The following is a 15,606-nucleotide window of genomic DNA, read 5'->3' as shown; positions in this document are numbered from 1 at the left end:
ATGCTATAGGTTTTTATAAAGCTCTAGAAGAAATCACAAAGGAAGCTATCGTTGCATTATACTGAATAGAATTTAAAACTTCCAAATATCAAAAGTTCTTCAAGCAATCAAAAAAGCAATAAGCTAAGGAAAAAAGCATTAGTATGACAGCAAATGGTTGTTATCTTTAATAATATGAAGAGTTAATATGCATTTATATAACACTGTGAAAAAAAAAGAAACACCAGTACGATGATGACGTTAGAGAATTCTCAAAAGAAGCAATATAATTCATACAAGAAAACACTCCTCTCTGCTAATTAAAATCTTGAGTCATCAGTGAGATATTATTTTCCATCAAATGTTAGTACATTTTTAAGATGGTACTCAGTGTTGAAATGGTCCAGCGAAAGGGAGCTTGCATCGGAGGTAGGTAAATGTGTCATCCTCATGGGGAAGCAACATGAACACATATTGAGATTTAATAGAATTCTTTGCCTTCAACTCAATGATTCTACTTCAGGGATTGCCACCCAAATAAGAAAGAGCTTTCATTAAAAAGTACAGTCATCAGAGAATGACAACAAAAATTGGAAATCACGTAAGAATACAAATGGTTACGTTAACAAAAGGAACATCTGATTAAATAAATAAAGGTAAAATCATCTTGATGTACAATTACGCAAAAGCATTTATAATTACTGTGTACATACTAATCGCATGAAACTACATTCAGGTTAGCACAGGTTAAGAAAACCAATATTTAAATTATTTACACAATATCATTATAACTACATATTTTTAAAACCTAAGCTTAAGGGGGAAAAAATCTAAAAGAAATAAAGCAAAATGTGTAGGGGAGTTAAGTGAGATATTCGCTATGAGCAGTTGTTTTTCCTCTACCCTTCAAATCTGTGTATTTTAATAAGGGGGGGAAAGCACTTTATCTTTTTTGTTGTGTTTTGTTGTTTTTTGAGTTGGAATACACATGTCACCCAGGCTGGAGTTCAGTGGCACAATCACGGTTCACCAAAGCATCAAACTCCTGGACGTGGGAGAGCCTTCCATCTCAGCCTCCTGAGTAGCAGGGACTATGGGTGATACCACCATGCCCAGCTAACACTTTTTTTTTTTTTTTGGTGGGGAGATGAAGTCTTGTTATGTTGCCTAGGCTGGTCTTGAGCTCCTAAACTCAAGCAATCTTCCTGCCTCTGTCTCTCAAAGTGCTAGGATTACAGGTGTGAGCCACTGTACCTGGCCTATCTTTTTTCTTTTTATATCTCTCATCCACTTGAGGAAAAGTCGTATTTTGAAAAGAGAATAAAGTGTTTATAAGTAAAGATTACACCGGGCTCTACCTCTTCTATAAAAATAAAAGAGTTTTATCCATAAACTTTTAATTTTTCTAAATATATGTTTAGATTCTGGCACCTTCTGGAATAATGGTAGAAACAGCAATAGCTAACTTCTACTGAGCTCTTGCCAAGTGTCAAGCATTTAACATGTAAGACTCAATCCTCAGGAATAGTTTACGAGACAAATTATTCTGCCATCTAAAGTCACACAGTTACCAAGCAGAGAAACAGGATGAACCCAGTGGCTGACCTTAAAGTCCTTATAATGCTTCAATTCAAAAAGGCAAACACAATCCCAAGCGTTTCAAGTCAAACTATAAACAGACAAAATATGAAGTAAAAATTTTAAATATCTTGTACTTCCTAGGATTGTGATTAAAATGTAAATCTTAAATCATATTATCATTCAAATTTATCTTCTCTTGCCTATCAATTTATTAAAATATAAAGATGCAAGAAATGACTGTCATGGTGTAATAAGTCATGTTCAAACAAACGAAATGCATAAAATGCAGTGTTATTAGTGCATATTAACAAAATGGCATTTTCAGTCAGTCTGAAATGTCACCAAAAAAAAAAAGCATAAAGTAAATAAAGTGAAACTCAAACGGACCACAATAACATGGGTAATGGTGTTAGATCCAAATTTGCCTTCACTGTAGGGTCTGTTATGACAAGATTTAGAGCAAGGAAAATCGATGTTCTCAGATACATTCCTGGGGATTACAGAGACATGAGGTTCTCTGGCTGTTAGAATAGCCAACGTTTCTCCCTTCACTCCAACACACAGTAAATGACCAGTGGCACACTTAGACATGGATCTGAAGAGCAGGTGTTCTGTCAATTCAACAATAACTTGATTATAAGCCTGAGCAAATCATGTGAAACTACCCTTCCGTTTTCCCAGCCATAAATCTCTTGCATGGTCTCAACAGAGCCCTGCCTGACAACAAAGGTACAGGGTAGGACAATGCTTCCAAAACTCCAGCTGATGGGCCAGGAGGTCACTGGCAAATGTTTACCAGTCCATGAATGTCATTCAAATAAAGAATCCTCTCCCTTGTTATCTAAATGTCAAACGCTTCTGTGCCCACAGGCCCACCCCCAGGTCCCCTGAACTTTCTGTATCCCCCCTGCCTTTTAAAGGCCATTCTAATTTGAAATGCTCTGCTCGATTCTTCAGGGGGTTCATTGGAAATCACCCTCTCGAACTCAACTGCAGTGTGGTCCTTTCAAGAACCCTTCTCTGAGACCCCTGAGGATGCTCTCCTCACTTCTCACCTGACTGTGACCTCTGTGTGGACAAGTCACATGTAGTACAGGACCCCATCCGTCCAGTACTTTGCAACACAGTGGGAGAGTAGGTGAGCTGACAAATGTTGGAAAGCAATGGTCAACCTAACCAAGAGGCAGGACAGGACAGTGGGTTGGGCTGAAATCCTAGCATGCTCTAACTCTGGTGAATTCATTTCTAAGCCTCAATTTCTCCATCTGTAAATAAAGACAGTAATAATACCCACTCCACAGCACTGCTGTAGGGATTAAATGAGTTCACCCCCATGAACATTTAGCACTCTCTCTGGAACATGATAAAATCTCGATATTGTCACCCATTCTCATATTTTTTCCTACCCTATACCCTTGGAATAATGTTTATGGCATGAAAAATAAGAATCTTGTTAAAACAATAATAAAGTTGATAATGTCAAAAAACAGCACCTAAGAGAAATAACATTTTTTCTGATTTTATATTTTCCCTTTCCGTTGTCTTTTTTAAATTCCATTTTAGAAAGAAAGAAAGAAAGGAGGGAGGGATAGAGGGAGAGAGGGAGGGAAGGGAAGGAAGAAGGGAGGGAGGAGGAGGAGGAAGGCTTGTTCTACTGGTCTAAAATTCACTACTACTGCAACCTAGTACTAATACAATGTTAAAAGCAAATGCTTCATTTAGAAGTAGGATCTAAGAAAATTAACTGTTTAATCCTCTCAATATGCAATATGCTAATAACAGAAAAGAACCTCAACAAAGAAATCCATAGGCAGTAGTCATGTATTTTTATTATAACAGTATTCAATGTAATTTATACTGGCATTGGAGTCAGTGTTTAAATAGTCTTTGGTGTTCAGAAATGACTGATGAACTTTGATGCTTCCCCACACAAAAGCAAGTCCATAAACAATGAGACTGGTAAGGATTCCAGAAGAAGAGGTACTTCTAGTCCTCAAAAATATTAATTAGTTTAGGAAGCTTTTAGAAATCATCAGATACAATACATTTTCTTTTTCCAGCATCCTCACAAGATCTTCCTAAGATTTCTTGCAAACAAACAATCCAAAGTGAAAATCAATGGCTTAGGTATTACTTTCTACCTACTCATCTATGTTAAGCAAATCCAAAGCTGCAGTCAGTTTTTCTCAATAGGATTTTTTGTTTTTCTGGAAAAATAAGAAAACTATGGTTTTGTTCCAGTAATTTTCAAATATGCAAATGATATTCTCCATATGTAGTCAGATTCCATATACACAGGAATCAACAATTACATCAATCAAGATCACAGCTCAGCTTCCCATGGTCAAAGTTATGTATCCTATTCTGTTAAAACTCCCAGTTCAGTACAAACTTCGGTATACAGCAGGTATTAAACAGTGATTGATGACAGAATCAAACTAATAAACGTATGATACACTTACCAGTCTAATCTGGTAATGACCTAATTTTGTATCACTGCCAACCCCACAACCTTATCCTCAAATGCCCATGGCTTTCTCTGTCAATCATTCTAGGAGTTCAACTAAAAATTTATGTGAAGGCTGGACACGGTGGTTCATGCCTGTAATTCCAGAGCTTTGGGAGGCTGAGACAGGAGGACTGCTTGAGACCAGGAGTTTGCGACAGCCTGGGCAACAGAGCAAGACCCTATCTCTACAAAAATTTTTTAAAATGAGCCAGGCAAGGGGGTGCACGCCTATAGTCCCAGCTACTCAGGAGGTTGGTGTGGGAGGATCACCTGAGCCTAGGATTTCAAAGTTCAGTGAGCCACTGCACTCAGGCCTCGGTGACACAGTGAGACCCTGTCTCTTAAAAAAAAAAAATTACGTGAGAAAAAGCTCAGTTAGGAAGACAGCAATAGCAATTACACAGTACTTATCTGTGCTTCTCTTCTATGTGTTCTTTATGGAGCCCCACGGGTGACAGGCCCTCATTAAATCACATATGCCACAGAACAGACCAGAAGGCCTGGATGTCCTACTTTTTATCCTCTTGTCAACACAAAGTAAGAGGATTCTCACTATAACCATGCCAAAGATGTACAATCAAGGCCTAGCCCCCAATTCCCTACTCTTCTTAAGCCATGCATTGTTAGAAGAAAGTTGCCACAAAGAGCCTGGCCAAAGAATTCTCAGTCCATTCACCCCAGGAAGGAAGCCACCCACCCATCTGCACATTGCCTCCAGAAGCACTTGACCTGGACGTGATGGATGCACAGGACTGTGAATGTATTGAATGCCACAGAGCTGATCACTTCAAAATGATTAATTCCATATTATATGAATTTCACCTCGATAAAAGGAAGAGAAGGAAGAGGAGGAAGATGAAGAAGAGCAGCATCGGTCATCAGTGCTTGATTCATTAAACCACCCCACCCTAAAAGCAAAACGGCACACACAAAACAGGAACATCCACACAGCAGTGCTGACGTAGCTCCAGTGTCCCTTTCCTCCTTGCCCATTTAAATGTCCTCATGCACAGATTTGCAAAAGTAAAGGAAACAGCTGAACGACTTGGGTGCCAGTCGCTGACAGTCTGGAGCAGGAAGTTCCTTTCTTAAACGGTGAAACAGGCTGCAGTCTCCTGTAAACCCATCACCAATGCCCCCTGCAAATCCATCACCAGTGAGCCAGCAAATCCATCACCAGTGAGCCAGCACCTCTTCTACCCATTCGTCCCCTCCTCCAACTTGTGCCTCTTGTACTATTTGCCTTTTGTCAACTTACAGCTAAAGAAAACTTTTATGGATAGCTTTTCACTAAATTCACTATTTTAAGAACAAAGCCCCAGTATTTTCAACTAAGAGATTGTGTTGAGGAAGAAAAAAAATGAGAAAAAGTTTCGAAGTCAACATTGTGCCAAAAATAAAAATAACTCCAAATTTTTCCTTATCCCTCTCCACAAGTAAGTCATTCCTGCTAAGCAACAGTATCTGGGAGTTGTTTATTCATGTGGCCATTATTATAGAGCGTACACATGGAATCATCACTGTATTACAGACAGCCACTCTTCCACCACCTTCTTGAACTCAAACTAGCAGGCGTAACACATACAGAGCTTCCGGAAAGCAACATCACTTGGAAGAAGGCAAAACTGGTGGTGCAAACCACAGACAATCTCTCTCTTCCTGCACCCATTCCACTGCCACCATCAGACTTCATGTACTTCACCATCTGTAGTTCCTCTCTACAGAGGCCAATGCCAAGGGAGGAGTTGGGCTCCGTGAGAAACAAGGAGTTATGGAACTGTAGGCTTTAGGAGGTAGGGGCACCGCCTGCCTCAAGGTCAGGTAATACAGGCTTTCTCTAGCCAGCTCCTATGCTCAATGCCCCTTGACATCCTGCTAAGCTTCCCTTTGCCCACGTCTCCCTCCTCTCTGTAAAAACAAGGAAATGTATGAAGAAAGCAGGAATATATGTACCAGAAAAATCACATGGGAAAATTATACACGCTTCCCTTAAAAGTGTGCACTTTAAGATAGATTGCATCATAAACAATCAAAAAAGCACTTACCAGAAATCAATTAAGAAATACTAGAACTTCTTGAGTTCTTTTACAATAATCCGCACCAAGCCCTTTCTACCTGCTCAGTCCTGTGCCAGGCAGAGCGCTAGACTGTCATACCAAACAGCAGTACTTAGACCAGGCACAGTGGCTCAGCCTGTAATCCCAGCACTTTGTGAGGCTGAGGTGAGAGGATTGCTAGAGTCCAAGAGTTGGAGACTAGCCTGGGCAACATAGCGAGACTTTGTCTCTACAAAAAATTAAAAAATTAGCCAGACATGGTGGTGAACACCTATAGTCCCAGCTACTCAGGAGGTTGCTGAAACAGAAGGATCTCCTGAGCCCAGGAGGTCAATGCTGCGGTAAGCTATGATCACGCCACTGCCCTCCAGCCTGGGTGACAGAGTAAGACTCCTGATTTAAAAAAGAAAAGAAAAGAAAGAAACATCAGAACTCAGACAGGAGGGTATATAGCTTGGAGTAACATTGCCACTCCTTACATATAAGAGGATCTTTATGATTCAGCATCGACATGTCATCACATTCTGTAGTCATCTGAGATGTCCATCAGTCACTCTGGGTTCTACAGGTCGCTCACACTTCAGGAATCAAACAGAGAGGAGGGACCAACTTCATTCATGCCAGAGCAGCCTTGGAGAAGGCAAGCCAAAGCAGGACTCCTAGGCCCTCCCTGCTCAAGTGAAGGTCACCAGCTCCCAGAGGAAGATAAACCTTATAACCACCCAACAAATGGTGTTGCAATCAGAAAAGGAGAACCAGAAAGAACCGAGACCTGGCTGGGTCTACACCAAGCAGACCCTACCTGGAGTGCTTTCCACACAGACTAGAAGAACAAAGCGGATCTCCACCCCCAGGACAGGGGGCCAAGGATGCCAGAGACAAGAGAGGGCAGGAATCCAGGCTTGCACCTGCACCTGGCTTTCAAAAAACTAAAACAACAAAAGGCACCCTAATGGATAGATGGCTAGGTGTCCTTAATCAAAAGAGGCTCCCATAGAGAGAGAAGCAAGTTAACAAGCAGATGGAGAAAGCAACCAGAAATATTCAATTCCAGCCTCTCCCCACCCATGCCCAGACTGTACAATGGAGCAGAAGACCCTCACCTCTTCACAGACACAGGAGAACTGCAGGGTATGACATAAAATACCTGCGAACAATAAAAAACACTTTCTGGCCAGGCACAATGGCTCATGCTTGTAATCCCAGCACTTTGGGAAGCAAGTAGGGAGGATTGATTGAGCCCAGGAATTCAAGACCAGCCTAGGCAACATAGTGAGACTTCATCTCTACAAAAAATTAGCCGAGTGTGGTGGTGCATGCCTGAAGATCCAGCTAATAAGAGGCTGAGGCAGGAGGAGTACCTGAGCCCAGAAGATTGAGGCTGCAGTGAGCCGTGATCGTGCCCACTGCACTCCAGCCTGGGCAACAGAGCGAGATCCTCAACTCAAAAAGCAAAAACAAAAACTAGGAAATTCCAAACCACTTGTGCAGGAATGGACTTGAGGCTCTATTCCAGAGTTTAAAGAAGAGGCACTCAATGCTTAAAATAATTTGAACACTCCAAAGGCCTTTCTAGCCTTTAAATTCTATGCTGTACAGTATTTCCTTCTTCCACTGCATGGTTAAGGTTTGGATTTGTATATAAACCAAAGTCCCAGAGAGTTCAAAGAGGACTGTTTACAAAAATAAAAGCCAAGGGGCATCAATATTAATAAAGCTAAGTGAAAGAGATATTGAATAACCTTTGTGAAATTAAAAACAATGACTAATTCAATCCAAACAACTAGGTCATGCTCAAATTCCAGTAATTCTAAAGCTTAGATATAATAAGGCAAGAATTTTCTTTTGCTTCAGTAGTCAAAATGAAGGACCCATTCAGGGATAAGACCAGTAGCAGAGGCCCAATGGGAATGTTAGAGTAACAATTTGAGGGGAGATAAGAAGTTGAGAAGCAGAATAAAGCCAAGATGATCACGATAGTACTACCTGTTATTTTCACAGAGTATGTGATCACAAAGACACTTTTTTAAAAAAGACATTTCTCACAAAAGACCAAGGCATTGTTCAGCAAAACATCTGAGAAACTCTCAGAGGCTACAAAGCCTCAGGGGTGTCACTTGCTCAGAGGAAGCAGGTAAACCACCTAATCAAAGAGATATCATGACATACACAAACTCCAACAGAACAAGTCAAAATATGCTGAGTGTTGTAGGAGAAGTAAACGCTGAATGTAACAGAAACTGATGGAGGACCGAAGGCATTTATTTGACAGGAGATATGGAAAGGCATCGAGTTACTGAGTAGATGAAAGACACGAAAATTAAAGAAAACCATACAGCGAATTTTGTCTACTGACTTGGGTTGCCTTCTCATTGTTCTTAAAAATGACCTTTAATAATTTGGTCATTTGGAGAGTAGGTATGATATTTAATGGAAATTCACATTCAAGGCAAGCTGGACTCACTAAAACACACTCTTCCAATTTAAAACATATAGCATTCACTCACCTGCTTAAATGGAATATCAAGTCACCAGAATCATGCTGCAAGCCCACGTTCTAGCCTCCATATCTTAATATACTATACATCCTCCAACAACAGGAGTCTCGATTTTGAGGGTTTAGATGTCATATTGGTAAAAGAGAATAAAAGCCCAAATAAGCATCTCACAAGAAGAAACCTGCTCTGGGACAAAAAACAGAAGACCAAGTCACAAGAAGGCAAAGGGCAAAAGGAAGGGAATCTTGGCTGTAGGATGCAGGCAGTGGGTCTGCAAAAAAAGATGCCTGCGGAACTGCACCATGACATTTAGGCTTCATCACAGGCCCCCTTTGAGTTTCCAAAACAAGCTCCTGTCATGCAACCCATTCATCTTAATAAGACAATGAGTAAGCTCTCTAACAATGTGATTAGATCTTTGTATAAGAACTTTTCAAGCTGGTGCAGTGGTTCATGCCTGTAATCCCAGCACTTTGGGAGACAGAAGCAAGAGGATTACCTGAGTCCAGGGGTTGAAGACCCGCCTGGGCAAGATGGTGAGACCTTGTCTCTACAATAAAGATCAAAAAATGAGCCGGGCGTGGTGGTGTGCGCCTGTAGTTCCAGCTACTTGGAGGCAGAAGGATCACCAGAGCCCAGCAGTTCGAGGCTGCAGTGGCCGTGAGCGTGCCACTGCACTCCAGCCTGGGCAACAGAATGAGACTCCTACTCAAAAAAACCAAAACAAACAAACAAAAAACCCCCCACAACTTTTCAAATCAGCAGTTGCTGGCTGAGCATTTTTTACATTTCTTGTGTAAATCAAAATAAGAAAAAAGAAATCTAGTATTATACTTTCTTCAGTCAACCACATTAATGCAGCTGAGGCTAGAAAATCCAATAGGGTAGAACCAAAACAGGCTTTTCACATGAAAAAAAAAACATTTAAAAAAATATGAATGCAACTTTATATTTCTTCTGCATAAAACAAAGGGAGGCAGTACTTTGCTATTTACTCTTACTTTAATGTCTCAAAGTTAAAAACATTAAAAATCCAACTCTTTCATCATTGTATATAAAACTGCTATAGTTTGCAGGACAACTTGATACTTTAATAAAACATGAAACAAATTTACCAATTTTCTGAGTGTCTCTCAAAAGCAAACTGACTTCTTAAAAAGACAAAAAACTGGCCGGGCTCAGTGGCTCAGCCTGTAATCCCAGCACTTTGGGAGGCCAAGGTGAGTGGATTGCCTGAACCCATGGGTTCGAGTCCAGCCCGGGCAACTTGGCGAGATCTCATCTCTACAATAAATAAAAAATTAGCTGGGTGTGGTAGTGCGTGCCTGTAGTTCTGGCTACTTGGAAGGCTGAAGCGGAAGGAATGCTGGAGCCCAGTGGGTCAACACTGGGGTGGCTGTGAGCATGCCACTGTACTCCAACCTGGGCCATAGAGTGAGACTCCAACAACAACAACAAAAAAAGACAAGACAAAAACCTACCAATGGATTCAAAGATTTCTGCTGAATTAAAATATATTTTAATAATCTATGGATGCAGTGAATATATTTTTTTACATATGCCCTAACTAAAACACTCAACATGATAATTCTGCTCCTGTATCACCTTCTAACTTTTGTTTTCACTCTTAACATATCTTCCAGAATTGTGACAATTCTGACAAATGATGGCTATCACAGAAAAATATAGAAGGGGAAAATGTATTTTCCCTGTTGTCTTAATGTATGTAATGAAAAATGCGCTATAATCATCTTTTTCCACTATACTCTTGTGCCCTTTGCTACTTTTGAAGAAAATACCTAAACAAATAAAAAAAGGATATAAATAAGACATAAATATTTTAAAATATTTATATTTCTATATCTATGAATATTTTATAATTGTATCATAAACCAGCTAATTTATTCCCATTGAGTATAGAAGATAACTTTACAATTTCTCAACCATTATTTGTTTTCCACATTGAGTAAATATCTCTTCCTTACAGTCTCTATAGCATAACCAGGTGTGCACCTGTGTGCATATCACACAAAAGGCAAATAGACAAAACAATAACAAGAGAATGGGGTTGTCTCTGCATCTCAGTACAAGCTTGTTTGTGGAATTTATGACTGTCAAAAATCCAAAATAAAGAGTTGAAGTTAGGAAAAAAAAAACCTCCAGCCTCATCATTTACCCCTCAAAGTTCCTGTTAGATATTGCTCAAGAACCTATGCCTTTCCCTTTGTTGTTAATATCATTCATTTTATTAATGCTCCATCATCTTTGTATTAAGAATTGGCTTCAGACTGGCTTCGGACAGCTCCTTCAATAAACTGCCCTGCAAAAAAGTAACTCCCAACCACTTTATTCACTTTAGTAACAAAATAAAGAAGTGTTTTGCTTTCCTGAATAAAATACAATAGCAAAATACAGAACAACTGAATACGACAAGATTCCAGATAATCATACAGAAGGGATGGCTCAATTGACTGGTAACTGAATACGGTGGCTTTTTTCACACTGAAGAATTAAATTCAGCCTAGATCTAGGGCAACGGAAAGATGCTACCTTCGGAAATATTGGCATCCAATTCCTTCCTGATACTATTACAAGCTGCATTCTTGTTGGCCCTCTGACCAGGACAAAGATCAGAGTAGCATGCAGTCTTCCATTTCAGTGTCCTGTGGGGGTGGGGGACCCAGGTGAGAAACATGCACTGATGCTATTGTTGTGTGGTCTGTGCTTAGGACATCTGGAATGTTAACCAAGACTGCTCCACAAAAAAAGTTGTTTAAAGAACGACAAAGGAAGAGGAAATAGACACATTCCCTACTCAAGAATGGTCAGATACCAATTCATCAGGCTCAAAATAAATTGACAAAACTATGGAGAGAGTGGTCGCCAGGACTGGGTGGGAGGGAGGAGATGAACTGGCAGAGCACACAGGATTTTTAGGGCAGTAAAACTACTCAGTATGATACTATAAGGTGGATACATGTCATTAAACATTTGTCCAAACCCATAGAAAGTAAAACACAAAGAGGAACGAACCCTATGTAAACTATGAACTATGGGTGATAAGGATAAGTCACTACAGGCTCATCGACTGTAATAAATGTACCACTCTACTGGGGGATGTTGATAATGAGAGAAAATACACATGTGGGGTGGTGGATTTACAGGAAGTCTCTGTACCTCCTGCTCAGTTTCGCTGTAAACCTAAAACCGCTCTAAAAAAAAAGTCTTAAAAAAAAATCCCAGACAACTAGTCATGGAATCCTCCCGCTTGCCTATGATGGTTTAAAAAGAAAAAAAAAGTCTGATGGAAAACTATTCCCCAGAAGAAAAAACTGTTAGCTTTTTGTCCCTTTCATCTCTAATAAAGCACTGCCAGAAAGCTCTACTTTCTTAACACTTCCTAAAAAACATGCCTGTAAAGCTCAAAATTACCAATACCCAAGGAAACTCCCCCAGAGATTTCAGTAAACTATCATGCGTGCCCTGGAGTGTGCTGGGTGAAGCAGCAACCCCAGGATTTAGTCACGCATTACACACAGTCTGAAATTTTTGTTTCTAGTCATTCATCATTCACTCCGATTACAAAACATTTTCCCTGGAATTTCTTAAGAAAAGTGAGCAATATTTCTTACTTTATGATTACACTGAATTTAAACAAAAGAAGATGACACAAGATACTTGGAACTCAAACTCATTCCTGCGGATATATCTGATTATGCCTTTTAGCCAAGGCTCACCAAGAAACTAACATCAGACACTACCCAGCTCCTGTTCAACCACCCGAAATTTCCTTCTGTGAAATGTGGGCTAAATCAAGAAGAGGGAAAAGAAGACAGAAAATGACTTGACTGGAACCCACTTTGGAAGTCTGAGTCTTTCTACTAAGAGAGGATGAAACTATATTTCTTATTGCTTAGGTACTTACTGCCTTTTGCTTGTCTCCAAATCTCCCTATATTTACCTTGAAAAGCTTTCCTGGAAGGCCTGTGAGCTTCAGTAAACATTCTGCCAAATGAGAAACAAGTATCTCCAAAACTGCATCTCTCAACACACCACAGAAGAACTGTGTCCCTCTCTTCACTTACCTGGGAAAGCATGTGGATTGGGCGACCCTCTCTTAAGGCACTTAGAACAGAGAATGTGCACAGTGTAGTGCAGTCCAGGCCATTCCTGAAGTAGGACATTCAGTTCCTCTACCAAGGGGGTTATGGCTTGCCACGCAGTCCATATATTTGGTAACGACGCGTGGCTGGCGATGGACAGGGTGTCTGGCTGCAGGACCCCTTTGGAGGGTCTGTAACTCACCACCACAGGAACCTTCCCTCGATAGGCAAAGATCTGAAATTTACCATCCGACCTGTGCACCACATGGCTGTTGATCTGGACACTGTAGCGTGCAAACAACCCAGGTGGAAAGGTAAAAGGAAAGCTGTATTCAATCTGCAACTGCTCAGCCACAAAAGACTGCCCTGCTAGATTGGTCCCATTAATCCAGGCCTCTGCATGGGGCACCTCGTTCTGCACATAGCATGGAAACTTGTACCAGGCAGTGGATCCATTCAAAGGCTTGCCCTTGGGTTTATTGAGGCAGTAACAGAGTCCCATCTTTTCCAGCAGCTCCAGCAATAGCTGCAAGTCCTGTTGGGCCTGAACATGAGGCTTAAGCAGCAACCGAATGACATGGGCTGGTAAGAGCCCATGCAGCAGAAAGCCTTCCACATAATGATGGAGCTGGGTGGTCCGGAGCGGCTCTTGGCTGGGGGTGGGCACAGAGGAGATATCACCCTCCCCCTCGCCTTCTCCACTGGTCCCTAGGAGCAGCTTATGCAGCAGCAAAGAAGCATCCCTCTGGAAAAAGACATTGAGGATGTCGATGAGGCGGGTGAGGTTGTGGAAGACGTGCTCCTTGAGGGCCGGGCTGTCCTCAAAGTAGAGCAGCTTGCCACTCTCATGCAGGTAGGAAAGGGCACTCTGCAGCCGGTCCTCGGTCAGACCTGCCTGCAGGCCCAGGCGCGCCGAGTCCCACCAGCTTAGCCAAAGTCGTTGCGCCTGCGGTGGCTGGAAATGCAGTTCCTCCAGCACCTGCCAGGAACGAGGCAGTACTCTATGTAAGTTGGGGAAAATTTCCCGGTGCTCAGCTACCGAAAACAGCTTGTCCCGAAGGCGTTGCAACTGGCGGGGGTCCCTGCAGCTGACAGGCAACACTGGAGAGAGGATCTGCAGCCTATGGTTGAGCAGGTACTGAAAATGGGCCTTGCGCCTCCGAAGATTCTTGTCCGAAACGCCATAGTAGGCTGCATGGGGGCTGGCGGAACGCAGCTCAAAGTCCCGGGCCAGTGCCTCGTCCACCACCTGGGCCAGGCGGCTCAGCCCCTCCGCATCATGCTTCTCCTGCAGGGCGATCTGGCGGTGGATGTCCAGACACTTCTCCTCCAGTTCCCGCTCCCCGCACAGGTCTGCGTGCGTGCCTACGATGCACACCACCGCGTGAGGCACCCGGGCCCCCACCCGATGCAAGAAGGAGCCCACGGTGGTGGGAAAGCTACGTGGCTCATAGGTGGCCAAGTTGACCACCAGCACATACAAGGCTCCTGGGGAGAGGAAGAAGGGCTGGATCACCTCATAGCTCTCGTCACCAGCTAAGTCATATACGATGAACCGCAGGCCTCGGGAAGCATCGGCTGTCCAGCTGGTCACCTCGATGCCCTTGCTCACGGCGGGAGGTGAAGGTGGGTAGCTCTTCTCCTTGTCCCCTCCTCCCTGGCTCCCCTCTACTCTCTCCTCAGTGAGGCAGTGGCGGAGCAAGGTCTTTCCTGCAGCCTTATGGCCCATCAGAAGCAGCTTGAGCCGGGGCTGCACGGCCGGCTGGGAATGGGCCAGCTCCTTCTGGTAGGCTGCAATGTAGGGGATGCCCTTCATGCAGACCTCGTAGGGAGGCTGGATCAGTGGGTTGTCCTTGATCTTCCACAAGCCCACTCGGGACAGCTGGCCAAAGTTGTCCGGCAGCACAGCGATCTGGTTCCCTTGCAGCACGAGCTCCTCCAGGCCGGTCAGCTCCACGATGGAGTCCGGCAGGTAGCGGATACGGTTATTGTCCAGCCACAACGTGAGAAGCCGGCCCAGCCCTGAGATAAGGGAGGGCACCGAGGTGAGCTGGTTGCGACTAAGGTAGAGCTCCTCCAGACCAGCCAGTGGCAGCAGAGCTGCAGGAAACTCCTCGAAGAGGTTGGAGGAGAGGTTGAGCATTTTGAGCCGTTGCAGGCGGCTGAACTGGGCAGGAAGAGCCTGCAGCCCGTTGTTGTCCAGCATGAGGCTCTCCAAACTGGCCAGCTCGCAGAAGCCGGCGGGCAGCGTGCCAAGCTCGGCCCCACTCAGCCAGAGGATCTTGAGGGCTCGCAGGGCACTGATATCCTCAGGCAGGCCCCGCAGCCGGTTGCTAGACACGTCCAGCTCCTCCAGGGCCGCCAGCTGCAGCAGCTGCCGGGGGAAGGTAGTGAGCTGGTTGTGGTCCACGTCGAGGGTGCGCAGGCGCGAGAGGCAGGCCAGGGAGTCGGGCAGGTGCGCCAGCCGGTTAAAGCTGACGTCCAGCTCCTCCAGGTGGGCCAGGGCGCCCAGCTGGACAGGCAGGGCAGGCAGCTGGTTGTGGCTGAGGTTGAGCTTGTGCAGCTCCTTCAGGGCACTCACCACCTCCGCGCCCAGGGCGGTCAGGCGGTTGTGGCTCACGTCCAGCTCGATGAGGTGGTGGCCGAGCTCGGCCACCGCCGGGGGCAGCCGGGCGAAGCGGTTCCGGCGCAGGACCAAGACGCGCAGGCTGCCCAGCGCCGACCCCAGCCCGTCGGGCACCTCCTCCAGGCCGTTGTTCCCCAGGTTCAGCGCCTCAATGTCCCCGATGTTGGCCGGCAGCACGAGCTGGGGGGCGTCGGGGGACTCCAGCGGGTCGGCCCCGGGGCAGCCCCCGGCCGCGCTGATGGTGAGCTGGCGC

General features: G+C 44.0%; 1 protein-coding gene across 1 annotated transcript in view; it reads right to left on the bottom strand.

Moving 5' to 3' along the window:
* The window catches only part of MFHAS1 (malignant fibrous histiocytoma amplified sequence 1), a gene marked incomplete at its 5' end in the record, with an annotated part of 101,973 nt that extends 86,368 nt beyond the window's left edge, over positions 1-15,605 (bottom strand). Inside the window, one exon of the mRNA XM_021709002.1 lies at positions 12,710-15,605. Within this exon, the coding sequence (XP_021564677.1) occupies positions 12,710-15,605 (2,896 nt within the window). The remainder of the gene's footprint in view (positions 1-12,709) is intronic.
* Position 15,606: the final 1 nt, after the last annotated feature.

The sequence above is a fragment of the Carlito syrichta genome, unplaced genomic scaffold, assembly GCF_000164805.1.
Source record: "Carlito syrichta isolate Samal-C Ts95f unplaced genomic scaffold, Tarsius_syrichta-2.0.1 Scaffold65451, whole genome shotgun sequence".
In the NCBI taxonomy this organism is placed as follows: domain Eukaryota; kingdom Metazoa; phylum Chordata; class Mammalia; order Primates; family Tarsiidae; genus Carlito; species Carlito syrichta.
This window is presented reverse-complemented; position numbering and strand designations above follow the sequence as displayed.